Genomic DNA, 25267 nt, shown 5'->3' with positions numbered 1-25267 from the left:
AACATTTAGCCATGCCCACTCAATTTTGTACGATTTATGAATCAATTCTATACATGATTGGCCTATTCGAAATACTTGCTTTTATTGGATTTCTACATAACATTGAAAATAAAATTAATATTAAATGTCAGCGATGTTTTTTGAACTAGAGTTGGAGAACTATCGATTGCACTATCGATAGTATCGATGGTTTTGCTACTATTCATGATACTATCGAGCTTGTAGCTGTCGTTTGCCCATTTCTACTTTGATTTTGTCTATTGTATATATATATATGGTAGCTGACATCATTAACAAAGTTATAGGCTCTGCACACTGAGCCCATCCCGGGGGAATGGTGGGATTTTTTGACAGATGTGAAACTCCGATTCACACTGCCACCATCCACCATCCACCATCCGTCAAAAACAGCTGATGCCAATAACAAGTTCATTAAATTTGCGCGGAAGATTTATTAATTCTTGGTTCTTATAATGGATGATGAAGATATAGCAATTATTTCGGCTGTGGTTCAACAGCAAAATATTTTCTTGCACCAACTAATAATGTTGCTGTCAATGAATAATGATGATGACTTTAACATTGACGAGGATGAGATGACCCAGATGACTGCCATAAAAACACAAAAGCCAGGAAGATTATGGTCGTTTGTGACTACTTCTTCTAACTTCAACCATAGTTTAAAGTACAAGGACATATTTTATGGTTTTAGAAGCGGTTCGGGACATTTTGGGAGAAAGATGTACCAGAAAACAACGAGGCGTTTTTCAAAGAGAGTTTCCGAATGGAGAGGCCCTGCTTTGATATTTTAGTGAATCGGCTTGAAGTGCTGCGAAAGAAGGACACCAACTGCCGAGCTGCAATTCCTTTGGAAAAGCGCATCGCCATTGCGCTATACACTTTGGGCTCGTCCTCTGAGTACCGAACAGTTGGCAGGCTTTTCGGTGTAGCTCCAAACAGTGTGTGTAATATCCTGCACGAGTTTTGCAGAGCACTTATCGACGAGTTTTCGAAGGAGTACATGTCCTAACTTCCGACAAAATTGATGAGTGCGTAAAGGGATTCGAGGCAATTGGGTTTCCTCAGTGCCTAGGTGCAATTGGTAGGAAATCAATAAGAACTTCAGCAATATGTTTACATATAAATTGGTTTTTTAACTTCCTTTTTATTCTAGATGGATGCCACATCGAAATAAAACCACCAGCAGCTGAGGCAGTAGACCACCATAACTATAAGGGCTGGTATTCCACAGTCTTGTTTGCCCTAGTGGATTATAGGTATGCAAATATCTTGCACAAAAATATGTATTTAGCAAGTTGGTTTAATGTCCTAAATTATTTAAATCCGATTCTTTTTAGATACAGATTTACATATGTAAATATCGGCTCTGCAGGAAGGTGCAATGACTCGATGATATACCAGAAGTCAAGCCTTGCAAAACATATCGAAGCATCGACATTACTCCAAGAGAAAGCCAAGGAAATAAGCGGAGTAAACATCCCTGTAATGCTTATCGGGGACTCGGCATTTAGGTTTTCTAAAAAGCTGATGAAACCTTACGCGTTTTCCACAGTCGCCTCTTTGGAACAGCGCACGTTTAACTACAACCTTTCCAAAGCTAGGCGAGTGGTGGAAAATGCATTTGGGCATTTAAAAGCCAGATTTCGAATAATCGGAAAAGGTCTTGATAGCCACCACAAAAATAATAGCGCCATAATAATGAGCTGTTGTATTTTACACAATATATTAAATATGCACAACAGCGCGATTAATGAAAATTGGGAGCTTGCAACAAATGAGCGGACCATCCCCGAAATGGATGGTGGATGGTGGATGGTCGTCAGTGTGAATAGCCTATTACGTTTTAATTTGAACTTACTAATATGAACTTATCTTGGAAAATAAACGTCATGAATTTATATTTTCAGACTGATTTATGAAACATTTCTTAGTTTTTGAGTTTTGAAAAGGAATATTATGAATAAAACGTTTAATTTTGAACAATTTTTATTTAATTTCGCTTGAAAAATAGCCGTTAAAAGACTTTTTCAATATTAATATATGAGCCCGATACTATCGATAGTATTCGATTTTTTAAACCATTCCATTCAAAACTATCGAGTGGCGCCACTATCGATGGTTTGACAGCTTATACCAATATACCATCTCATTTAAAAAATCTACCGTATACTTATTCATATTCCTCGTTTTTGATATTCCATTGAATATTACCAGCTATATAGAACATTTAACCATGCCCACATAATTTTATCCGATTAATTAAACTATTCTCAACTTGACTGGCTTATTTTAAATACTTGCTTTTATTGCATTTTGCGTAAAAAAAGGTTTAAACAAAATAGTTCAACAAAAAAAACAGTCGCAATGTTGCTAGTATTTGAAGACATGATGCGTATAGGCCTTTGTGCACCCTATTTTGTTAATTTTATATGAAGATGAAACGTGATTTATAAAGACCTTTTCTCAAATTGATATTCTTTAGACATATTCAAGTATATTATTAGTATCTTGTATATATTTATAGCGATCCTGATACCTACTGAGCCTTGTAAGACAAACATTTTCACAATTCTATAACATCCATTTCCCCCAGGGTATGTGTGCATGGAATTAGCAACATGTTTGCGTATAGATTGAGACTCATTGTTGCAATAGCGAAACTGCGGCGAATCGGGTATTGCCTATATTTCAAGCTATAGATGCCCACTTAGCTTTATCCCATAGATAAATGCATTTTCTACAAGATTGCTTCTTTTAATTACCTTTACGTAATTTATTTTGACTAAAATACGGTTTTCAAGGAAATGTTGCCGCAACAGTGTGTATGGAATGTGCAACATTGTGTATGGAACGAGACTCATTGTTGCTAAAACGAAACTGCGGCGAACTGCGGCGAACTCAAATTCGATTCAAAAAACGACCAATTCTTTGTTCCGTTGAATAATACTATCTATATGGAACATTTAGCCATGCCCACTCAATTTTGTACGATTGATGAATCAATTCTATACATGATTGGACTATTCGAAATACTTGCTTTTATTGGATTTTTATATAACATTGAAAATTAAATTAATAGATGACAAAAATACCATTTAGCACTAAAAAACACCACATGGGAGCGCGGCGAAAACCAGTTTCTACAGTATGACCCTCAGAACAGCACCGAAATATACGGTCTCATTTCAAAAATATACCGAGAGGTGCGCGCCAAATCTAACTTTTTTGAATCTGAGCGACAAGGATTTAAATGTTGTCAACCGGGCCTTTATCTATGCCCACATAATTTTATAATTAATGAATCAATTTTCTACACAATTGGTTAGTTTTTAGTCCTTGCTTTTATTGTATTTTGACTAAAAAACGGGTTTCAAGTAAATGTTGCCGCAACAGTGTGTATGGAATGTGCAACATTGTGTATGGAACGAGACTCATTGTTGCTAAAGCGAAACTGCGGCGATCTGCGGCGATCTGCGGCGAACTGCGGCGAACTGCGGCGAACTCAAATTCGATTCAAAAAACGACCAATTCTTTGTTCCGTTGAATAATACTATCTATATAGAACATTTAGTCATGCCCACTCAATTTTGTACGATTGATGAATCAATTCTATACATGATTGGACTATTCGAAATACTTGCTTTTATTGGATTTTTATATAACATTGAAATTTAAATTAATAGATGACAAAAATACCATTTAGCACTAAAAAACACCACATGGGAGCGCGGCGAAAACCAGTTTCTACAGTATGACCCTCAGAACAGCACCGAAATATACGGTCTCATTTCAAAAATATACCGAGAGGTGCGCGCCAAATCGAACTTTTTTGAATGTGAGCGACAAGGATTTAAATGTTGTCAACCGGGCCTTTATCTATGCCCACATAATTTTATACGATTAATGAATCAATTTTCTACTTAACTGGCCTATTAAATACTTGCTTTTATTGGATTTCCATACCCTTTGAAAAAGAAATTTAATAGATTGATGAAATTGATCAAATATTACCATTTTATACCGATATACGGTCGGCTCAATTTTGACGTCAAAAAATACCGGTAAAAGTCTGACACGTTGTGACGGTTGCAGTGTCACCGTATTGAAATATTCAGTATGCAGTTAAATACTTAAATCTGAATTCGATAAAATATTTTTCTCAGCTGATTTGTAGCTCGATACACAAATAAAAACTCCATTAAAAGGACTCGTTACGCATTGTTTTTACATTCCGGAGCAAGCTTATTGGGAAAATATACCGTCTGACCGCCAGAAATATACCGAAATATACAATCGTATTTCAAAACATATCGTAAACATACTAATGAAAACAAGAACTTATGCAACTTAAGCCACCTTTATTTAAAAAGTTTAAGTCCGTAAGCTAAACCGAGAAATAAAAAACTTTGTAAATTCATCAAGATTCATAATTTTCGTGAATATATTTTAAGCCCCACTGGTCGACAATGGGTAAATTATTCTCTGATCAGAACATATTCCTTAACAAGGATTTCAGGTGCAGAAAATATTATGTATCAAATGTGGTACCAGCATCTAATAACAGTACGCGGATGACAGTTTTAAAAGCACAAAAATAAACATATTTTATCATTAAATGAATTTGGTTAGTTTAAACCGTCTTTCATTATTGACTACACTACCTATTAAATTATCTTTAAATAATATACAATTTTATATGACCTTTGGTCTTATCATCATTTGAGTACTTATGCCAAATAAGCCAATGAATGCCGTGAGATTGACCGTTACTCTTTTACCATCTTCATAATATTTTCCATTGAAGAAACTGTAACATTAAGAAAAAATCTTCATATTACACTTGACTCTCACACTGTCGACTCGAAAACAAACAGAGGGGAATGGATCTGATGTTCATTTAAAAGTAAAAATTCTTTCTATGTTTGGAAGCACAATTAAAAGAGTGCAACTGATAGCACATTCATGATAAGAATTATCCCTACCGCTACGGTGTGATCTCAAACTATCAACTCAGTGAGTAATATTCTCTGTATTCGTTATATCATTATTAAATTTGCATCTTTGACCCATGCAATCTATAAAAAATTCACGGGAACTTCTTGAGATTGCAAACAAAATCCGTAAACCATTCTGTCCTTCTACTCTTATTATTGGTAATAAAATCAAGAAAAAAAATAATATAATAAAGCCATAGAAAAGTTCTTAAAATCAAAATCAAATCTTTTTAGAATTAATTTCAATTTTAAAGGTAATGTGTAGAACATAACGTCCGCTCGTGCGAATTTTTAAGCCCGCAGTCATCGATCCATGAGCTATATCGATAGATAAACTATAAATTGTACAAATTATGACATTTGAGTTTTTAGCCCCAAATGTATTGCGTTTTTTTCTGCCCACCTCCCTCTTGAATTAACTGTTTTAGTGTTGATATTTTTAGTGTTGCGTTTTCCGATTATTGTGTTATTTTATTGTAATTGTAAACTAATATTTATTTAAGCCTCTTACTAAACATATTATTAAGGATTTCGATTAATTATAATAAATTAATTAATTAATAATAAATGTAATATTAATTAACCCTTATTTATGTTCCCTAACCTGTTTTTCAATTCGGTCCAAGATACCTCCGTAGATATCTTCGTAAATATTCGTTTCTATTCCATTTAATTAACATCTTACAAAGTACATGACATGACATGACATGACATTCGACACGTTTAAACATCGCGCTTACTTCTCTACTTACAGTTAAAATATTCGATATCAAAATAGACGAATATCGAATATAGTATCGCCATGAGACTCAAAAATGACACGGCAACGCCGCAAATGTCAGAGCTATCCAAGCTCTCCACACTCTCCAAAAAACAAATGCAAAGCAACAATACAAACACACACGCACAGGCAATTTAAGCAGGCGTATATATGGATCGTCATATAATAGAGAGCGTTCAGTCGACACAGACACAGCATACACATATGCGTGAAAAACTAGCTGGCAACAACGATAGTATGTCAAGTAAAAACTATCAAAACGCTGAGAACAGATATTATAAATTGAGTGCAAGTATTTAAAGCAAAACCATGGCTGCGTCGCTTATCTGTGTGGATATAAGCTCGGAATCGGAGGATGAGGTAAAGCTATAAACGGTCGATTTTGTGTGTTGAAAAGTACAGTTGTATTTTAAATAGGGTTTGTGCGTACGTGTGTGTGTGTATTACAATGTATGGGAAATAAATTTTTTTCGCGCTGCTTTTATTGAGAGCGAAACACACATACCAGTGCAAATGTGCAGAGTGCTGCCAGACCAGGGGTGTAGAGTTTTGATGTCTTGCACTTGCAATGGGCCCAATAATGTTAATTACGTTAGCTAAAACCAGTTGATTGTGTGCGTGCAGTAGTCTCTCTCTCTCTCTCCCCCGGAGTAACTTTATTTAAGGCGTAATTTATGAGGAGAACCCTCGAATCCGCGAAACAGTTTCGGAATTCAAAGAATTGCACATTACGCGCGCTTTCTCACTCTACACAACTCATACAGTCACGTTGTCACGTCACCCATACGCACACATCTGAAAGCATGCTCAACACTGCATCCGGCGCCAGTTCTCTGCGGGTTTGTTTTCAATCAAAATTTAAAAACTCCCAGCCAACAGGTAGCCTAATTCTTAGGCAAGGTCTTTTTTGGATCCATCTAATTCAACCATTTAACACTTGCAGTCACCCCCTGGTGCCAAGCGACGACGCCTGGAGAAGCCCCGGAATGGGACAGCAAAACAGAACCTGCCGCAAAAGCTTGCGAACCTACCGAAATCGTCCGTGTCGGGAGGCGGAGGAGTGGGCGGCAAACTGGGATCACTGGGCGGAACAACATCAGTAGAAACAGCATCCACTCCGATCGAATTGCACCCTCTCAAACCTATGCACATACCCAGTGGCATAACAATCACAAAGCACGGCAAAAACGCTACCGCCAGCAGCAATGGGATGGTGATCACTTCGATTGCCTCCATGCATGAATTTAACAACAACAGCAATATCTTTAACAACAATAATAAGAATAAACCACAGAAAACGCCAATGGCTCAGAAAGCTGGCTGGCCGCCGAACAGCAAGCCCCTCGGACAGAGCATTATGATAACCAGTGTGCCGCCCAATCACCAAGTGAAGCCGGCAACGCCCACTCTGCCGGTGAAGATTGCGCCTGGTCAGCAGGTGAAGCTGACGACCGCCCAACAAGTTAAGCTGTCGCCCATTCACCAGGTGAAGCCAACACCTACGTCTACGCCTTCGCCTAACCTCCAGGCGAAGCCAGCGCTCGGTTACCAGGCGAAGCCGACGCCCAATTTCCAGGTGCAGCAGACTTCCATTTATCGCATGAAGGGGACACCTCTTCCCGGCTACCAGATGATGGCGTTGCCGATAAACCAGGCTAGGATGACGCCCACAAACCAGTTGAAACCGATGCCCAGTAATCAGATAACAGTTTCGGCAGTGGCCCCCAAGCCAATAGCTCACAAAGCCGTTGCCCCCAATCCAGTAGCGCCCAAGCCGGTGGCCCTTAAGACAATAGTCCCCAAGCCAGTGGTCTCCCAACAGCACTTGGTAACGCCCCAAAAGCAGTTGCCACTGGCGGCTGGGCCTCCAAAAAATCAGCTCAATTCCACGACCGGCCTCCAAGAGAAAACCACGGTCAGGCTTCCGCAGCAAAAGATGACGTTGGGACAAATGCATCAACATCTGCAGCAGCAAAAGAAGCAGCTCATGGCTCAGCAACTTCAGCAGGCTATCCTGAGCGGTTCGCAGTATCAGACGCAGCGGGTGTCCATGATTCAACAGCAGCAGAAACCACAGCCGGCGTCTCCGCCGGCTCAGAAACCGCAGGTGACACAGAAACCACTGCCCACACTGCAGAAGGCGCCGGCGAAAGCAGGAACGCTTCAGATGCAGCAAAAGCAACAGCCGCAGCAGATGCAGCGGGCGCCACCACCTGCTCATCTCGTCCAGAAGAAGACACCACCGCCACTGCAGATGATTTCATCGCCTCCCCCGCCAGCCCACAGTCCTGCGGCCAAGATCAATCCACCAGCAGGCCGAGCTTCATCCGCTCTACAGATTACACCCGTTCCCCGTGTTCATCCGGGCCTCACAATGAAGCAAGTACCCAACCCGGTTGCCAGTGCCGCTCGCACGTTGCCATATAAGAGCTCCGGTAGCAAGTCAGGCACGCCTCCGATGACATCCCAACTGCAGTCGTTTACGGCCAGTTCCGCGCCACCGCAACGGCTGCTGGCCACACCACCGCACTGTCCAGCGTCGCTCAACGAGCCGCTGCTGGTGAATCTTCCGCCCACCACAAGCATTACGCCCCAGCTAACGCCGACAACCACACCGCCGCCGGCAGCGACAGCCTTGCAGCACCAGCAGCTGCCGAAGGGGTCCGCCTTTAAGCTGAACTCCCTGCCAGGCGCGAGCATCTCGCCAGTGCCCGCTAAGCCGGCTAACAACATCAAGCGAATCCAGCCGATCACTGTGCTCAAGAAATCCGACGAGGACTGGCGCCGGCATCTGGCGCAGCAACAACTGCAGAACCAACAGCAACTCCAGATGCAGCAAAGGCAACGCGACCAGCGGCCGGCGACTCCAACCATTGTTCTGGTGGAGTCACCGCCCACCACGCCGCCCACAGAGAAACAGGAGATGGAAACCAGAACAAATCACACAGAGAACGCGCTGATACAGACAATGACGGCGGTGCAGAAAAAACCGATTTGGATTAAGCCAGCGGTCTCCAGACTCAATTCCCCAACAGTCATACCAACACCACTAAACCAGGTGAAAAAGGCTACTCCACCCGCGGAAATAGTCGTCGACCTGGACGAGCTGCCTGAGACGACATCCACTAAGCAGCCATCCGAGAAGAAGCCATCCGAGAAGCAGCCATCGGAGAAGAAGCCAACACCACCGCGAGAGAAACCTGCAGAACGTGATCCCTTTGTTCCGGAATACGCGGCACTTCTTAAACTCTGCGCAGAAACGGATAAATCAAAGGAAATGACGAAACTTATTGAAACAAAGCTAACAAAATATTATTACAGTGTACACGAGAGTTTTGTAAGGTCGCGCGGGTTCCGGAAACTACTAGAATCGGCAATGGAAAGGATCAAAGCCGAGTCGGATCTGGTCTATATGCACCTCAGCGGTGTGGTGGATGAGCTAAAGGCAAGGCGCAAGGCGAAGGTGGTGACTACATCAGAGCCAGAGCCAGAGGAGGCTCCAGTCAAGGAAGTCGCTCCAATCAACCCGTCCACACGCGCTACGCTCGAGGCAGGAAAAGAGTCAAAGCAGGAACGCGAGCAGCAGCATGAACAGAAGCCCAATGATGCTGGCCAAGAGTCTGTATCCCCTGCCATCGACAAACGCACCGATGAACGCATCAGGAGAATGAACATCGCACTGCATAGGATAAACAAGAGAATCCAGGCGCTGGAGAACTCTGAAGTAGACTGGGATGATGATGACAACTCCAGCTATTTGACGGTGGAGCGCTACAAGAAGCGCGCCTGCGAAATCTATGAGAAAATCTGTGATCTAACCGGCGAGAGCAAGAGTGCCTTTCGCCAGCTGAAGCAACCGATCCGATTCGAGGATAGTCCCTACCCCCAGTTCAATCGTATGCTATCGTCCTTTGTTAATCGAATGCAGGAGTTCCCCGACTACCACGACGTCTTGCAGCTGCTCGAGCACTGCAACAAAATGAATGAAATGGGTCTGGCCACCTTCGAGATGAAGCTAATAGGTAAGACCGCAGACCGCCTCAAGCTACGAAAAGTCTGAATCTCTATCTCCCTTCGCTCGTTTCCAGCCAGTGATGCCTTCCTTTCGGTGGGACGACTGCTGCAGTCCAAACGCAAAAGGGATCTGTACGAAACCGCTAACCACTTTACGGGCAGTGTCAAGGATCCGGCTGCCACGGACCCGGAGCTGATGGCCAAGCTAAAGGAGAACACCAAGAAGCATACCAAAATTAGTGATGTACTGGCAAAGTGAGCAATTCGAGTAATACCTTCCTTCCACTTTCGTTGCTAATTCGGAGAGATATTCCTATTTTTAGATATTCCCGGGAGCAGGATCTCAATGCGGACAATATGCGCGAGGCTCGTCTCAAAAAGCAAAAGGAAGCGGCAGCTGCTGCAGCTGTGATAGAGGAAGACGATGACAAGCCATGTACCAGTGCCCAGGCAGCAGCCAAGGCCGCCTTGCTCAATGGTTCTTTAGAAGGCCCCCCCGATGCTGCTGTTGCTACTGCTGCCAGCGATGATAAGGATGAGGCTGATAACGATGATGAAGAGGAGGACTCCGAATCGGAAGAGGAGGAGGAAGAGGATCTTGATGATTTTGTGGAAAAATTCAAGACAAATGGCGACATAAGCGATGCCGATTCGGAGATTGAAGCGGAAACATTGACTGAAACAGCAACTGAGACAACACCAAAGACAGATGCGCCGGTGGGTTCGAAGGATGTGATAGATATAACGAGAGATGAGACTGCCGACAGCGATGTGAAGGCAAACCCCAAGTCCAATTCAAAGCCCAATGATGTCCCGCCCAATGGCATACTGAAAATTATATCCGTTTCTAGTTTGAATGCCAGCGTCATCAACGAGAAGGCACAGGCACAGAAAAGCAAACAAAGCTCGAATGCGTTACCGAAACGCGTTATTGCCGCTGAGATTATCATTTCCGATGAAGAGTCATAGTCCCGTTGCGGACGCGCATCTGCAGGACAGCCACAGCCGCCTGCCACCTAAATTTTGTTTATTATAAATAATTTATTCGTTTTAACACCCCCAATATTAGTTGATTATTTTCTAATTCTTTTCCACTCTTACCCAGAATGGCATTGTATTATAAATTATATTGTATGTTCTGCCCAGCCCCCCTGGTACACCCTCACTTTCCCGAGGTGTATGGTGTTTTTGTAACCCGCAGCAACACAAAATCCACAACACATTGTACATATTTACGAGAGCATACTATTAAGTTAAGATTGTTTTATAAAAACACTAAGAAACAATAATTGAGAATAATTCACTTAGGAGTCGACCTATCTGTTCAAAGTTTAAGGATCTCCTGCAGATTCTTGGCTATAATCGAGTCATCGATGGCCGTTTCCTCGATAATATCAAAGTGATCGTATCCCTGCATCACCTTGAAACTTGTGGGAAAGCCAGCCTTCTCCAAAACCTGCTCAAAGACGCGACTTTGTTCAATGAATGTCAAGCTTTCGTGCTCTGCGGCCATCACATGGAATTTAATGGAACTCCAAGACTTGGCATCCGGATATTTCCACAAAATGGGCGACAGGGCCGCGGCCTTTTCCGCGTTAAGGCCGAGAATATTATTGGGATTCACATTTTCCAAGGACCACAGCTCGCGTAGATCATAGACACCACACATGAAGATCAACGAGCGGATATTCCTTCGCCTCTCGGGGGTTACCACTTTGGGTGCGTTTAGAATCTGTGCCAGCATATGTCCGCCCGCCGAATGCCCAGCAAAATGTATCTCTGTGGTCTTTATAGTCTCGGCATATGCGAAAATCCAGTTAAGGAAATTGGTAAACTCCAGCATCAGCTGTTCCAGGGTCACCTGTGGGCACAGATTGTAGTCCATGACAGCCACGCGGTAGCCACGACGCACCAACGGACCGACAATGGAGCACGACTGGGTTATGTTCAGCATTTGCCAGTAGCCCCCGTGAACATACACAAAGAGGGGAGAGGAATCAGTGGTGGAATCGTTGTAGAAGACGTCCACGATTTGACGATCGTCTTGGCCGCCATATCGTAAATGGTCCACTTTAATTCCCTGCTTGGTAGTCAGATCTTTACCCTCTGGAATGGTATCAGCATCGTTGAATAATATGATCATCATTTAAATCTTAATTAATTTCTCGATTGCTTACGTTGCTCTGTTAGCTGTAAGAAATGGTCTTGCACGGCCAAATTAGGTGCGGGCTGGTCCTGGAACCGTATGGTGTGATAACTGGGAAAGTAATCGCGTTCCAGGTCAGTGCTTTTGGGATTATACATGGTGATAAGAATATCTCTCTTCTCGGTTCGAGGTCAAATGATAACTGAAAAAGTACAGGAAATTTGTTTCGCAAATTGTCGATCCAAATTGAGTGTTATAATGCAGATTGCTTAAGTAATGTGCAGTTTTCAGATTTGAGATGTTTTTAGAACAAGTCTAACCGGCTTTGAACTTCAAAGATTGCATTGAACGTTAAATTGAGTACTTTTGTATGCCAAACTGATCCCAGTGGAAAGTATTTTACAGCCCTGGGAAGATCTGAGAAGAGTTGGCGTCCCTGAAAAACACCGATACTATCGATGTTTACATCGATGTTGAGTCGATTTTCTCTGAATCGTTTCTTTATTTTAAAAAAGATCGAAGAATTGTTTCGAGATGCATTCTTTTTATTTCTCAAGAACATTCTGCTTTAATATTTAAATCTTCATTAATTTAATTTTCTTTTTCCTGTTTGTCGTTTGAATTTCTTTCGGTTTTCACTTTTTTCCATTTCCAACTGTCAAACAGTGCGAGCTTAATAGCACTTGAGTTGTTTTTTTCTCGAACAGTGCCATGGAATCCATGATTTTTTTTGCACGGTTTCAATGGTTTTTCAAAATTGATTGAATGATGCGAGAAAGCCGGCTAGAAGGCAGTCAAATGAAGTATTTTTACATAGAAATTATAATTGATTAGTTTTATTAATCTATAAATGACGTGGTATAAATTCATTTTAATTTTTTGATTATTTTGTGATTATTAGGCTTAAACATCTAGAAAAAGGAAACATCATACCTTAGTTATTTATTTTCCTTATTTATCCAGTTTCCGCGTCTTCGAAATCAGACCGAAAAACTGTGGATATTTCATTTATCATATCACTAGCTAGCAAACTTCGACCAAACTTTTTAAATGCAGTCGAATTTGCTCTCTTCACGAGATAGCTTGAAGCACAAGCTGCTACATATGCGGGATTGGGCTGATTGGATTGCAGTGACCAATAAAAAAACGTTGCTAGAGATCCGCTAAGTAAGTCCCCTTGACCTCCACATCTGCGACCAGAACCGCCCGTGGGCATGGAGTAAACTTCGTTGGTGTGAGGAATATGAATCTTATCATTTACGCCCTTTTCCAGGACCACAACACCATCTCCCAAACAGGACATTTTTTGACGCACAGAATTCACGTCCTCTCCAAACAGTCTACGAAATTCCATAGCGTTCGGGGTCAGTATGATATTCCGTTGCCCGCTCACCAGGTCAATATTATCATTCAGAATAAACAGCCCATCAGCGTCTATTACAATTGGCTTCTGTAACTTTGTGCACAATTTCAGCACATTTGTTACAGTCTTCAAAATAAGCGGTTCTCGACCCAATCCAGGGCCAATAACCTTTAAAGCACAAACATGAGAATATCAATCAATTAATTTGAAACAACATTCAAGGATTTACTCACAATCACGTGTAAACGCTCTAACCACGGCTGAATTTTATCAACAGCATCTAAGCAGTCCAATACTGGATGAACAATCAAGTCGGGGCTGTAAGATTTAATAACTGGGGCCGCGTTTGCTTGACAGAAGACATGCGATAGGTCAGCTCCAACTTTCATGGAACTTATAGCCGCAAAGAAGGGGGCCCCGGTATATTCCAATGAGCCTCCGATAACGCCAATTCGACCATATTGTCCTTTATATTTGTCGTTTGTCAGTTTCGGCACAATTGTCTTGAACAAAGTCAGCAATTTTGGCAAATTTACAGGGATCTCTTTAATTGCTGACATTGTTTTGACTTTCTTCATATACTATTTATAAATGGGTATCGATAACACAAAACACTATTAAATCGGTACTAATCATTTTGCAATCAGCTTAATCACTAACCATACAGATGGATGTGTCATAAGGAACGAACACTTTTCAAAACATTGTTGTTGTTAATTATGTTGGATTATGTGTGAAATTTAAATCCGATTCCCAAAAATAGAAGCGATGTTTTCACAGAAACCAAAGAATGACATCGATATTTATGCATCGCTATTTCCCACCTCTAAAAGCCAACTCAGAGGTTTACATTTTCAATTTTCTGTCAAATAAATCCAGGAAAATCTCATCAACATGAGCAGGGGCCAGCAAAACGAAGAGGATACCAATGCGGTGCTGTTCGATGCCCGAAACGAGTACTACATTGGCAACTTTATGGGCTCCATCAACTTTGTACTGCCCGAGCAGGGAACGGCTGGAGCGGAGCTGCTATCCTACATGTACCTGTCGTACCTGGCCATTGACTCGGGCCGCATCATTGCCTCGGACATCAAGGAGGGAAGCTCGACACCGCTGCAGGCCTTGCGTCTGGTCCACGAGGCCTTCGAGCAGCCGTCGCGGTGCGAGGAAGTGCTGGAGAAGCTAACCGACAAGGTGGCCGGCGATGAGGATGAGACCAATCTCTGGCACATTGCCACCGCCATTGTGTACTGCTACGACGGGCAGTTCGAAAACGCTCTAAAAATCCTGCATGGCTCCACTAATCTCGAGTCGATGGCTCTCTCTGTGCAATGCCTGCTGCGTCTCCAGCGTGTCGATCTGGCCAAGCAGCTGGTGGCCAAAATGCAGGAGATCAGCGATGATGCCACCCTAACACAGCTTGCTCAGGCCTGGGTGGCCCTAGCGCAGGGTACGGAACAGATGCAAGACGCCTTCCACATCTACCAGGAGTTCTGCGAGAAGTTCAAGCCCACGCCGGCACTGCTCAATGGCCAGGCGGTGGTCCACTTGGGCCTGGAGCGCTACGAAGAAGCCGACGTTGTTCTGCGCGAGTCACTGATAAAGAAGCACAACGACTACGACACTCTGATTAATCTCATGGTTTTGTCGCACCTGACGGGCAAGCCCTCGGAGAACATAACGCGGTATCTGGAGCAGCTGCGTCAATTCTACCCAAAGAGCGACTTCATCACGGACCTGGACAAGAAGTCGACAGAGTTCGATCGCCTCTGTCTGCAGTATGATCTGGGTGCCGAGGAGAAGCTCTTGGCCGTCTAATAATTCCAGGTTTATATCAAAACTTTCTATGTGTATTCATTAAATTACAATAAAAATTGATTAGAAATGTATAAGAGGTATCCAGTAGGAGCAAATTAGTAGCTGCAAAGGGAAAGAAATGTTATTAAAATCACAAAGATGGGGATTCTTTTGGGATAATTACTTTTGTTTGAAGCCATATTTCTTTCGCTCGTAGAACAAATCAGTCTTGGAGCTGCCCAGATTGACGATTTTGGGGCAGCCATCGCGCTGAAAAGAACACACCACACAATTAATGAAACCCCCTCCCTATCCATGAATTGCAGGTTCTACTCACATCCTTCTCCTGCATGGTGCAGGACTTGCAGTAGTAGGCATCGGACACTCCAGGTCCTCCGCAGATGACACATCTTCCCTGATAGGATCCGTAGTTACACTCATCGCAGATCCGCACCAGGGTGCAGGGACGCACATAGGAATCGCAAATCACGCATTTTCCATCATCCTTCTCGCAAAGGCGTCCAATGGCTGCCGCGCGTGGTAGATGAAACATTGCAATTGCACAGGAAATGGCTATAAATCGAAAAGGTCTTACCCACGCCAGGTTGTTTGCGGCAAAAAATCAAATCGGGATGATGCTTGGCCATGTTTTATTTACGATTTTATTAAAAATTCGATTAAAAACAATTTTAGCGAAAAAACTAGCGGCGTTGCAGTGTGACCGTTTCGATTTTCTTCTTTTTGTCATTCTATCGGATGTTGGCTGCTAGAGGTGGAAAAACATCGATGTTAGTTGTTTTCGATGCAATTTATTTTCTGTATTCGCTTTGTTAAATAAAAAGTGCAAAAAACAACTTAAATATAACAGATGTAACCGAAACACACCAAGAATCCTAGAAAATGTCACAGGCAGCGTCTACCACGCAGAGTGCAGCTGCTGCACCGGTGGGTGGCGGCAGTCGACGGCTGCCCAGCGATGGCGTGGGCGGCGTTGGCGTCATGGGGAATACCATTTCTGCGAGATTCGGTGAGACCGAATGGGAGGCCCGAGAGGTGAGTACAGCCCAACGACAACAAGTTTTCCATATTAATGATTTCCGTTCCCTTCGGAAAAAGTCGCAACGCCAACGCGAACTGCATGAGGCGCGTGCCAGGGCGGCGCAGATGGAGAAGACCATGAAGTGGTGGTAAGTGGAGAGCCAGAGAGCTACTTGCCGACCGTCTGTTAATCACTAAACTCTTTTTGCAGGTCTGATTGCACTGCCAACTGGCGCGAGAAATGGAGTAAGGTAATGGTTGCCATGGCGGCTGTTGAATCAATAAGCTGCACGGATTTGTTTGATAACAAAAAACATTTCTTTCGCAGGTGCGCAACGAGCGGAACAAGGCCCGGGAAGAATCCAAACAGTTAAGCGTTAAACTGGACGTCGCCATGAAGGAGGCACATTCGCTGAAGCGCGAGAAGAATGATCTTGAGGTGCAGATCACGCAGCTGAAGAAGGAAATGGAGAAGGTGCACACGCTGATGATGAAGCATGCGGGCCAGTTCCATCGGGCCGACACCAACGAGGATGCCGAAGCCAACGGACGCGACGCCAACTGCTCGCCGGACATTTCTTCGGATGGCCTGAAGAATATCAATAGCGAGGATGGTTTGGTCACCAAACTAACCAACGATGTGAAAGATCTGGACATTGAGGAGTTTGCCATGAAGGGAGCCATGCCCAAGCATTTGACGGATCTGGATGAGGCCGCGGCCGCCGAAGAGAAGCGTCTGATACAGCAGTTGTCCAAGGATGACTTTGACGAAGATTACCTGCTGCAAAAAATATCCATGCTGCAGTTGCGACTCGATGAAGCGCAGAAAACTCTACAGGCCGAAAGAGAGTAAGTCAATAGATGGCCTCCCCCCTTCTTTTTGTTTGCTGAAACTTTGGTTTTTTTTACCAGTGAAAAGCACGATCTTCACAAGAGCATTGAGAAGCTGACACTGGAGATACAGGACGTGCGCGGACGTCACGAGGAGATGCGTTCAGCCAAGCAGGAAGCGGTTCGCGAGCTCTTGACACTACAGGAGCAGCATCGGGCAGAGATGCGCATCGTGAACAACTCGCTGCAGGAGGAGATTGCGGCACGTGAGAACCTAGAGCGCCGTCTCACAGAACTGCGAACCGAACTGGAGCATCTGCAGGCAGAAAACGCCTCCGAATGGGGCAAGCGGGAGCGCCTGGAGTCTGAGAAGTTGGCGTTGGAGCGCGACAACAAAAAGCTGCGCGCCGAGCTGCGTGACTATCAGGAGCGTTCGGATCGCAAGTGTCGCCCTATGCAGGCCAACGATGTGGAGCTTCGCGCGCTGCAGCAGGAGCTCTCGGAGCGCAACAAGGAGATCAGCGAGGTGAAAATGTCGCATGCCAAGCTGAAGAAACTGTTGGCCGAGACCAACACGGAGCTGAGCCACGCAGTGCGCCGGGCAGAGCAATACGAGGCAGAGGTAAGTAAATCTATACCTTATCTGATGATATAAATGATTATGGAGTAGCTGTAGCTGTAGCTAGAACGAGATTAGGCATATCAGCTTATCAATGGCAAGAAAATTTAAAAGTGAGATGTTTATTTGGACAAGGGAACATTTTTAGACAAAGATACTTTTATTCCATATGACACGTAACAATCTAACGATTCTGTAAATGCAATTCTCTCCATCGCTCCGTTCTCTCCATCAATCAGTTGGCAAAGGCCGCCAGTCCGGTGATTGCACGTCCGAGAATCAGAGCGTGAATGTCGTGGGTGCCCTCGTAGGTGTTGACCGACTCCAGGTTCATCACATGCCTGATCACATGGTACTCATCGCTGATTCCATTGCCACCCAGCATGTCTCGCATTTGACGAGCAATGTCCAGAGACTTGCCCGTATTGTTCCGCTTCAGAAGGGAGATCATCTCGGGTGTGTGCAGCTTCTGGTCCTTGAGGCGACCCACCTGCAGACAGCCCTGTAGGCCCAAGGCAATCTCTGTTGTGGCATCGGCCAGCTTCTTCTGGATCAACTGATTCGCCGCCAATGGGCGTCCGAACTGTTTGCGATCGAGGGTGTACTGACGGGCTATCTCCACACAGGCCTCGGCGGCGCCCAAGGCTCCCCACGCGATGCCATAGCGGGCATTGTTCAGGCAGTTGAAGGGGCCACTGAAGCCACTTGCCTTGGGCAGCAGCTGCTCCTCGGGCACCCGCACATCGTCCATGAGGATCATCCCAGTGGGTGAGGCGCGCAGCGAGAATTTGCCTTCGATCTTGGGGGTGTCCAGGCCCTTACCGGATATCTTGCGATCCACTAGAAAGCCGCGCAGCTTGCCATCTTCGCACTTGGCCCACACAACTAGCACATCGGCAATGGGGGCGCTGGTGATCCATGTCTTGGATCCATTCAAGATGTACGTCTTCGTTTTGCTGTCGTACTTGGCATTGGTTTCCATGCCGGCCGGATCGCTGCCATGGTTGGGCTCGGTCAAGCCAAAGCCCCCTGTGGGGAAGAAGAAACAAAATAGTTATTCCGTTGTAAGAAGGCAGTCCCCCTGTTTGGGCACTCACCTATCAGTTTGCCCTGCGCCATGCTGGGTAAATATCTCTCTTTTTGCTCCTCTGAGCCGTAGTCGTAGATGGCTCCCATGGCCAGCGAGCTCTGTACACTCACTGCCGAACGGTAGGCGGAGTCAACGCGCTCCACCTCGCGGGTGAGCAGGCCATAGGCCACACTGGACACTCCGGCACAGCCGTAGCCCTTCAGGGTGCATCCCAACACGCCCAGACTGCCGATCTCCTCCATGATCTTCTTGTCAAACTGCTCCAGTCGATTGGCCATCTTCACGCGGGGCAGCAGCTCCGCCTGGCAATAGCCGCGGAAGGCGTCGCGAATGGCCACCTCCTCTTCGGTCAGCTGGCTCTCCAGGTTGAGGGGATCCTGCCAGTTGAATTTGGGAGCTGCAGCCTTGCTGCTGGCCAAGCGGCGAGCACACGGATTTATTAGTTTTCCTATCACACTTTGCGCAATCATTTTTCTATATTTTGCGTGTTTTGCTTTCCTTTTCGTACGAAATTCGCAGCTACAGCTGCTCCGGTTGAATAAATGAATTGAAATGAAGAAAGCTCCCAAGAAGCTTCGAAGCTTTCATAACAGCTGCAACAGGTTTACTCTCTCCAATCTCGGGTTTTTTCAAAGTTTATTAAAATAGGGTTCGACGTGCCTGAAGCTTGCTCTCAATTTAGGCGGCATATTATCTTTCACATGGCGAAAACGAGTGACCACAATATAAGCCACTCGGAGAGCGAGAGTGGCACACCTTGGGACTTGTTTACCCCGAAAATACTGTTGTTGTGACCGGATGATCATAATCTGCGGCCCCTAAATATTCGCACAATCATACATTTTATTTTGGACTTGACGATAGAACCTAAACATAACGTGGAGCTAGAAAAGTTTCCAATTGTTATCGCATCTGTCCTAGCGGGGGTCGGAAGCTTATCTGCGCACGCCCATTGTGGTTATATTTAAGCATGGATCGTGGAACGAATGGAATAGTGATAGTGGGGCGTGCATGTTTGTGTAGACTGGAATGGAAACCCAATTTCCAATGCAACGGACAACATCACTTATCTCTTTTCCTCCTTTCCAGGTCAAACGCCTACGGCAGCGCGTGGAGGAGCTAAAAAGGGAATTAGCGGGCGCCGAAGATGAGCTGGATTCGGCGGTGAATCAGGTGCGGCGTCTGCAGCGCTCCAACGATGAACTAGTGGGCCAAACTGAGGGCTTTCAGGTGCAAATCCAACATCTACAGAACAGGTGAGACTCGCACAAGAACAAGCATACCCAAGTACATGTAAATATTTGTAAGTCTTTCCCCTAAAACAACTAACTTTTCATTGGTGCCGGTGCCTGCTAATCTACTCTACTCCACTCCTAACACCCTCTCGTAACCAACTAAACTACAGACGAGCCCCCAGTCCGCAGCTGCGCGGCATGGGTGGCGTTCAGTTGAGGAACAAAATAGCCGTGGAGCTACCCAACGATTGTCTGCCGAATATCAATGATCTGCGCCAGATCTTTGATGATTCTCAGGCGGGAATGCGCAGCTCCCACAATGGCAGCGACGCTGCTGTCCATCATGCGGCTTCTGTAAAGCGTTCCAGTCACACGGAGCGCACGCTGCTGCAGCAGCAACAGAGCAGTGCAGCTGCCTCGGCTGCGGCAGCGGCGGCGGCAGCAGCGGCCTTCTACGATGCAAAGCCCACGCATTTGGAGGAGAACATCTTCGAGTCAAAGTCCCGGAACCTGGAGTTTGAGCGGGCCAAGCAGAAGTTTGACAATCCCCATGGATCGCATCACCACCACCAGAGGCAGCGGTCCGGCAACGGACATGGCCGATATGGTAGTGCCGGGAGCAGCAGCAACTGCAGCAGCGCCAATCGCTCGAATCTCGTGCTGCCCCTCAAGTGCATGACCAATGGGGGTACTCCTTCCTCGGCGTCCAGCAAGGACGAGATGAACAGGCAGCTGTACGAGGCGCACGAGAAGGAGCAGGGCTATGCCAGGAATAGTATCAATCTGGATGGTCTCAAGGTATCCGACGATGAGGTGAGCCGCACGGAACCATGTTCTCTTCGCATCTTTTACTAACTTTTTTCATTTATGGTATTATTTTGGTAGTATTTATTCCGTCTAGAATTGTAGAGTGGAGGACCTAATTTCTGTCTTTTATGTTTGCAGACTCCGTAGCTATGGTTCGACAAGCTTACTGCTGGACGATGAGACCGAAGGAAATAGCGATTGAAGACAAATTCGATTGAAGGCTATGGTATTAAATGCTAGTATTAATTTCACCCCAAAATGCGTAAGTACTTTAAAGTTGGTGGAGCACAGGTCTCAACGTACAATCCATGATCCTAGGCTATGTTTGAGGACCACCATCAACTTGTTCCTTAGTTGATTCAATTCATAAGTTTACCTAAGTACTTTTATGTGAACAAGAGGTAACCACTCTTTCGGCACACGAATCCTAATAGATCAGCAGTAAACTATGTCATTTAATAAGCTTTTATCTTCACAAATATTCCATTTATACTAAGCATTACTATCAGACATTTTAGCTGGCCATATCTCGTTTCTCTATGAGCTTAACTCGCAGATAATACAGTTGTTAGGATCCCTTACATCTCAATCGCCATTGGAATCCCTTGCCTTCTTGAACAACATAGACTAAACCACATTAACAGACTTACTACCAGATTTATATACGTATTGACTCATAATACAGGTTCGATTTTTGAGTGCCAGAAATCCCATAGGAATTTTACAAAATTTAATCGGAACAGAGTCCAGTATGCTGCTGGCTGTGAATCGGAAATAATTTAATATATATCAAAATCTCGAGATCTGTGCGTTTGTCTAGTCCCAAATCCTTTTCGCTTATTTTTCCAAACGATTGCACTTTGATTCGCAGCAGCGGCATATTGAATCTTATCTAGAATATATAGTATATACATATTTGAAAGAAGAATATTATACGTATTATAATTTAGCAATATTAGTATTCTAGTGTTTTAAAAATACCAATTTATAATTAACTATTAAAATTACATAAATAACAAATATTTATACATATATACATATATAACGAACTACAACTGATATTCCAATAAAGTTTTTGGATGTTACCATTGATTGAATACTGGAGTGTGTGACTGGCAGATCCAGCGTTTCGGCATGTTTTTGGATTAAGATATTATTTGTGTCTAAGAATTGAGCGGACCATTAAATACATAGCGCACTTCGTGTCCTGCGACCATTCAATTTCCTCCATCAGCGGTAAAAAAACAAAAAAAGAAAAGAAAATATGTATAAACTCAAATTTAAAAACTTGTGTGAACTCAGATCACAGTCGACTTTTGCCCAGGCTTTCTTTTTCATAGTATTCTACGTAAATCATTTGTGAGAACACTAACCAGCAAAAGTTTGAGATTTATACAAAATTTTTCTGTTAATCAAATAAAAAATTTTTAGTTTTCAATCATGGTTCAGTTATCGCGTAGTACAAAATTTACCTGCATTTGCTTTGCCATCTATTTGTCGTATGCCGTGTTCATATTCCTGCTGTTGCCCATGCTGATGCCCGATCCGGTGACACTACAACGGTCGATGCTCGCCTACAAGACCCGCCACCTGGGCAACTTGACCAAATTCACGCTGGAGACAGGCGGTGAGCCTGTGCGCTCGCTGCTGGTCACATTCCGGGGCTCGGGGGCCCTGAAGCTGCTGGATAACTTGTCCTTTCAGCCGGGCTGCTATCAGCACTATGCCCCACTGATTGCCTATCAGAACCGTTTGAATGCGGGGCAGAGGTATAAGGAGGCGCTGGAGGAGATGGTGGCATTGTACAATTGCGACTACAACAAGTCGGCGCCGATGCTCAGCTGGGGCCTGCAATCGTCCACCTTCCGACGCTTCTATGGCGTGCAGTGGAAGAACAGTTTGATTTATCCGAGCGAGGTCTGCTGGGACCCGAAAGTCATGTCCGATATCTGCAAAATCTATCCGTTCCTCAATATGGCCGTGTACAATCTGAGGCTCGAGTATCTGAGTACCCTGCTGGAGCGAGAGGAGTAAGTACATCGAATACCTTTGAATGATTTCGATATTGATTGGTTTCTTCCCCATCCCACAGTCTCAACATAAAGATTATGTTGCTGATACGCGATCCCCGCGGCACGATGCACACACGTGCCAACAGCGCTTGGTGTGCCAACAATCCAGACTGTATGCCGGCGAGTCTGTGCAGTGATATGGTCAGTGATTATAACACGGCTCTGCGTCTATTGAAACAATATCCGCATCGCTTCGGGTATGTCTTTAATTGTACACTCTAAGCATTCAATAGAGCACACCCAGAATGTCCAACAGAGTCATACGATACGAAGACCTGGTCCATGATCCCGAAGAGATCATGCTGAATGTTTTCAACTTTTACGGTCTGCCGATGAAGCGGTCCAAAGAGGTTAGCCGCGGTGTCCATCCACGCATTGCTCACCGTGAGGGCGATGGCTGGGAGTTTCCCTGGAGGCATGCAAATGAACCGGCCTACGATTGGATGTACAACATGAAGATCGAGGATGTGAAAAACATTCAGAGTGTCTGCAAGCAAGCAATGAGTGTGTGGGGCTATCGTATCATCAAAGACTTTGAAGGCTTCTTACCCGAGGCCTTTGAGCCGTTGACCGCCCAGAATTGAATTTCAAATTCGAAATTTATGCGCCAACACTTGACCCAAAAGTGCTATTGTGCTAATCAGATGTTGTACCACCATTTTCGAATAGGAATATGTATTTGCATTTATGGGATGAGATAAAACCGCAAAACAGAAATTATCCTTAAAAGTAATATTCTGCCACTGCTATTAGTTAGGACCCCCTCGTTCTGGTAGCAAGTTCAAAGTTTATTTGTTAATAATATTAAGTTTCGTAATGTAATAATCGATAGGCCGAAAATTGAGGGAATCGTCGTATTTGTTGAATCGGTAATGGCCCGGTTGACAACATTTTAATTCTTGTCGCTCACATTCAAAAAAGTTAGATTTGGCGCGCACCACTCGTAACCAGTCGATAGTATCGATAACCGAACTTGAATCGGGTAAGGACCTCTTTTACCCGATTGACAACAATGAGTCCCATTCCATACACAAACATGCTGCTAATTCCATGATACCCTGGGGGAAATGGATGATATAGAATTGCGGAAATGTGTGTCATTCCAGGCTCTAATTAATGCAGAAACTAGATAGTCTCTGTTTTAAACGATATTTAGCAGCTCATCGTCTGTCTACAGAGACCAAAAACTGGTACTGGGATCAGGATTTATTTACAAACACCTAATCAAATGCATGAATAGACCAAAAAAATGCAATCTAAGATAAGGTCTTTACTAATTACGTTTGAAAGCAGGTTGGAAAACAGTATCTTTATATAATATTCACGAAATAGGGTATACAAATGACCACACTCTGGTTGACAAGAAATGAGTCTGCAAATACCAGCAACATTGACGTCACAACCTGCGACTATTGAACATTTTTGTTGAAATTGTGTTTTTGTCAAAACAAAAAACATGAAAGTACTTAAAAGTAGTTAATCCTGATTAAAATTGATTCAACAATCATATAAAATTATCTGGGCTAAACTGAGAGATCTATATAGCTGGGAATATTCGACGGAAGAAAGAATAACCAGGAATTAGTCGTCATAACCGGTTGACAACAATAAGTCCCCTTCCATGCACACATACCCTGGGGGAATATGTTAGTCATCCCAGGCAAAAACAATTTATTTTCAATATATTTTAATATTATTCAATATTATTTAATATTATTTTCATTATATCAACGATATTTTAAAGCTTATTGTCTTCTTGTAGGGACCATGAATAGGTATCAGGATCGAGATATATATACAAAGCACTCATCATATACATGACTAGGTCTTAAAAATGTTAATTTGAGAAAAGGTCTTTATTAGTTACGTTTTATCTTCATATCAATATTTATACTTTCATATAAAATTAACAAAATAGGGTATACAAAGGCCTACACGCAACATGTCTTCAAATACCAGCAACATTGCGACTGTTTTTTTTGTTGAACTATTTTGTTTAAACCTTGTTTTAATCAAAATACAATAAAAGCAAGGACTAAAAACTGGCCAGTTAAGTAGAAAATTGATTCATTAATCGTATTAAATTATGTGGGCATAGACAAAGGCCCGGTTGACAACATTTAAATCCTTGTCGCTCACATTCAAAAAAGTTAGATTTGGCGCGCACCACTCGGTATATTTTGAAAATGAGACCGTATATTTTGGTATTTATTTGAATCGGGTAGAATCGGTAATAACCGCCTGACAACAATGAGTCTCATTCCATACACACTGTTGCGGCAACATTTCCTTGAAAACCGTATATTAGTCAAAATAAAATACATAAAGGTAATTAAAAGAAGCAATCTTGTAGAAAATGCATTTATCTATGGGATAAAGCTAAGTGGGCATCTATAGCTTGAAATATAGGCAATACCCGATTCACCGCAGTTTCGCTATTGCAACAATGAGTCTCATTC

At 43.8% G+C, this 25267-nt stretch overlaps 8 protein-coding genes and 1 long non-coding RNA gene across 17 annotated transcripts; 5 read left to right on the top strand and 4 right to left on the bottom strand.

Moving 5' to 3' along the window:
* Positions 1–291: 291 nt before the first annotated feature.
* On the top strand, positions 292–1762 carry LOC108164035. 2 transcript variants are annotated; one of them, XR_004473079.1, is made up of 4 exons: positions 292–650; positions 713–1102; positions 1175–1277; positions 1365–1762. It is a non-coding gene; the product is annotated as an uncharacterized LOC108164035 (long non-coding RNA). The 2 variants fall into 2 exon arrangements; XR_001775768.2 differs by having other exon boundaries at positions 294–650; positions 1359–1762.
* Positions 1763–5883: 4121 nt separating this feature from the next.
* LOC108163295 (proteoglycan 4) lies at positions 5884–11099 on the top strand. 3 transcript variants are annotated; one of them, XM_017298502.2, is made up of 4 exons: positions 5884–6156; positions 6740–9818; positions 9885–10065; positions 10134–10779. In XM_017298502.2, exons 1-4 carry the CDS (start codon positions 6106–6108, stop codon positions 10777–10779), a joined length of 3957 nt encoding a protein of 1318 aa, XP_017153991.1. In that variant the 5' UTR covers positions 5884–6105. The 3 variants fall into 3 exon arrangements, with proteins under 3 accessions (XP_017153991.1, XP_017153990.1, XP_017153993.1); XM_017298501.2 differs by lacking the exon at positions 5884–6156 and adding an exon at positions 6363–6635 and having other exon boundaries at positions 10134–11099; XM_017298504.2 differs by lacking the exon at positions 5884–6156 and adding an exon at positions 6477–6675.
* Positions 11057–12371, bottom strand: LOC108163296 (kynurenine formamidase). 2 transcript variants are annotated; one of them, XM_017298506.2, is made up of 3 exons: positions 12277–12371; positions 11988–12158; positions 11057–11916 (listed from the first exon to the last, which is right to left on the bottom strand). In XM_017298506.2, the coding sequence occupies exons 2-3, from the start codon at positions 12112–12114 to the stop codon at positions 11135–11137; spliced, it is 909 nt and encodes a 302-aa protein (XP_017153995.1). In that variant the 5' UTR covers positions 12115–12158; positions 12277–12371; the 3' UTR covers positions 11057–11134. The 2 variants fall into 2 exon arrangements, with proteins under 2 accessions (XP_017153995.1, XP_017153994.1); XM_017298505.2 differs by having other exon boundaries at positions 11988–12297.
* A 208-nt stretch (positions 12372–12579) lies between these two features.
* On the bottom strand, positions 12580–14031 carry LOC108162850 (ATP-dependent (S)-NAD(P)H-hydrate dehydratase). Of its 2 annotated transcripts, XM_033394028.1 has the most exons (3): positions 13553–14031; positions 12890–13487; positions 12580–12739 (listed from the first exon to the last, which is right to left on the bottom strand). In XM_033394028.1, exons 1-2 carry the CDS (start codon positions 13895–13897, stop codon positions 12912–12914), a joined length of 921 nt encoding a protein of 306 aa, XP_033249919.1. In that variant the 5' UTR covers positions 13898–14031; the 3' UTR covers positions 12580–12739; positions 12890–12911. The 2 variants fall into 2 exon arrangements, with proteins under 2 accessions (XP_033249919.1, XP_017153282.1); XM_017297793.1 differs by lacking the exon at positions 12580–12739 and having other exon boundaries at positions 12832–13487.
* A 92-nt stretch (positions 14032–14123) lies between these two features.
* On the top strand, positions 14124–15208 carry LOC108162849 (coatomer subunit epsilon). Its single transcript, XM_017297792.2, has one exon. The coding sequence runs from the start codon at positions 14214–14216 to the stop codon at positions 15135–15137; it is 924 nt and encodes a 307-aa protein (XP_017153281.1). The 5' UTR covers positions 14124–14213; the 3' UTR covers positions 15138–15208.
* LOC108162851 (PHD finger-like domain-containing protein 5A) lies at positions 15148–15861 on the bottom strand. The gene is made up of 4 exons (XM_017297794.2): positions 15712–15861; positions 15454–15644; positions 15301–15386; positions 15148–15239 (listed from the first exon to the last, which is right to left on the bottom strand). Exons 1-4 carry the CDS (start codon positions 15761–15763, stop codon positions 15233–15235), a joined length of 336 nt encoding a protein of 111 aa, XP_017153283.1. The 5' UTR covers positions 15764–15861; the 3' UTR covers positions 15148–15232.
* A 16-nt stretch (positions 15862–15877) lies between these two features.
* Positions 15878–21756, top strand: LOC108162845 (coiled-coil domain-containing protein 102A). 4 transcript variants are annotated; one of them, XM_033394027.1, is made up of 8 exons: positions 15878–16169; positions 16233–16303; positions 16366–16405; positions 16483–17003; positions 17067–17607; positions 19784–19950; positions 20100–20810; positions 20875–21756. In XM_033394027.1, the coding sequence occupies exons 1-7, from the start codon at positions 16017–16019 to the stop codon at positions 20782–20784; spliced, it is 2178 nt and encodes a 725-aa protein (XP_033249918.1). In that variant the 5' UTR covers positions 15878–16016; the 3' UTR covers positions 20785–20810; positions 20875–21756. The 4 variants fall into 4 exon arrangements, 3 of the variants coding, with proteins under 3 accessions (XP_033249918.1, XP_017153277.1, XP_017153278.1); XM_017297788.2 differs by having other exon boundaries at positions 15879–16169; positions 20100–20742; XR_001775608.2 differs by lacking the exon at positions 20100–20810 and having other exon boundaries at positions 15885–16169; positions 20875–20998; positions 21055–21756.
* On the bottom strand, positions 17726–19245 carry LOC108162846 (glutaryl-CoA dehydrogenase, mitochondrial). The gene is made up of 2 exons (XM_017297790.2): positions 18702–19245; positions 17726–18633 (listed from the first exon to the last, which is right to left on the bottom strand). The coding sequence occupies exons 1-2, from the start codon at positions 19162–19164 to the stop codon at positions 17840–17842; spliced, it is 1257 nt and encodes a 418-aa protein (XP_017153279.1). The 5' UTR covers positions 19165–19245; the 3' UTR covers positions 17726–17839.
* Positions 21757–22071: 315 nt separating the features above from the next.
* LOC108162847 lies at positions 22072–23541 on the top strand. Its single transcript, XM_017297791.2, has 3 exons — positions 22072–22766; positions 22829–23005; positions 23065–23541. The coding sequence occupies exons 1-3, from the start codon at positions 22177–22179 to the stop codon at positions 23390–23392; spliced, it is 1095 nt and encodes a 364-aa protein (XP_017153280.1). The 5' UTR covers positions 22072–22176; the 3' UTR covers positions 23393–23541.
* Positions 23542–25267: the final 1726 nt, after the last annotated feature.

The sequence above is a fragment of the Drosophila miranda genome, chromosome 4 (genome assembly GCF_003369915.1).
Source record: "Drosophila miranda strain MSH22 chromosome 4, D.miranda_PacBio2.1, whole genome shotgun sequence".
Lineage (NCBI taxonomy): Eukaryota > Metazoa > Arthropoda > Insecta > Diptera > Drosophilidae > Drosophila > Drosophila miranda.
This window is presented reverse-complemented; position numbering and strand designations above follow the sequence as displayed.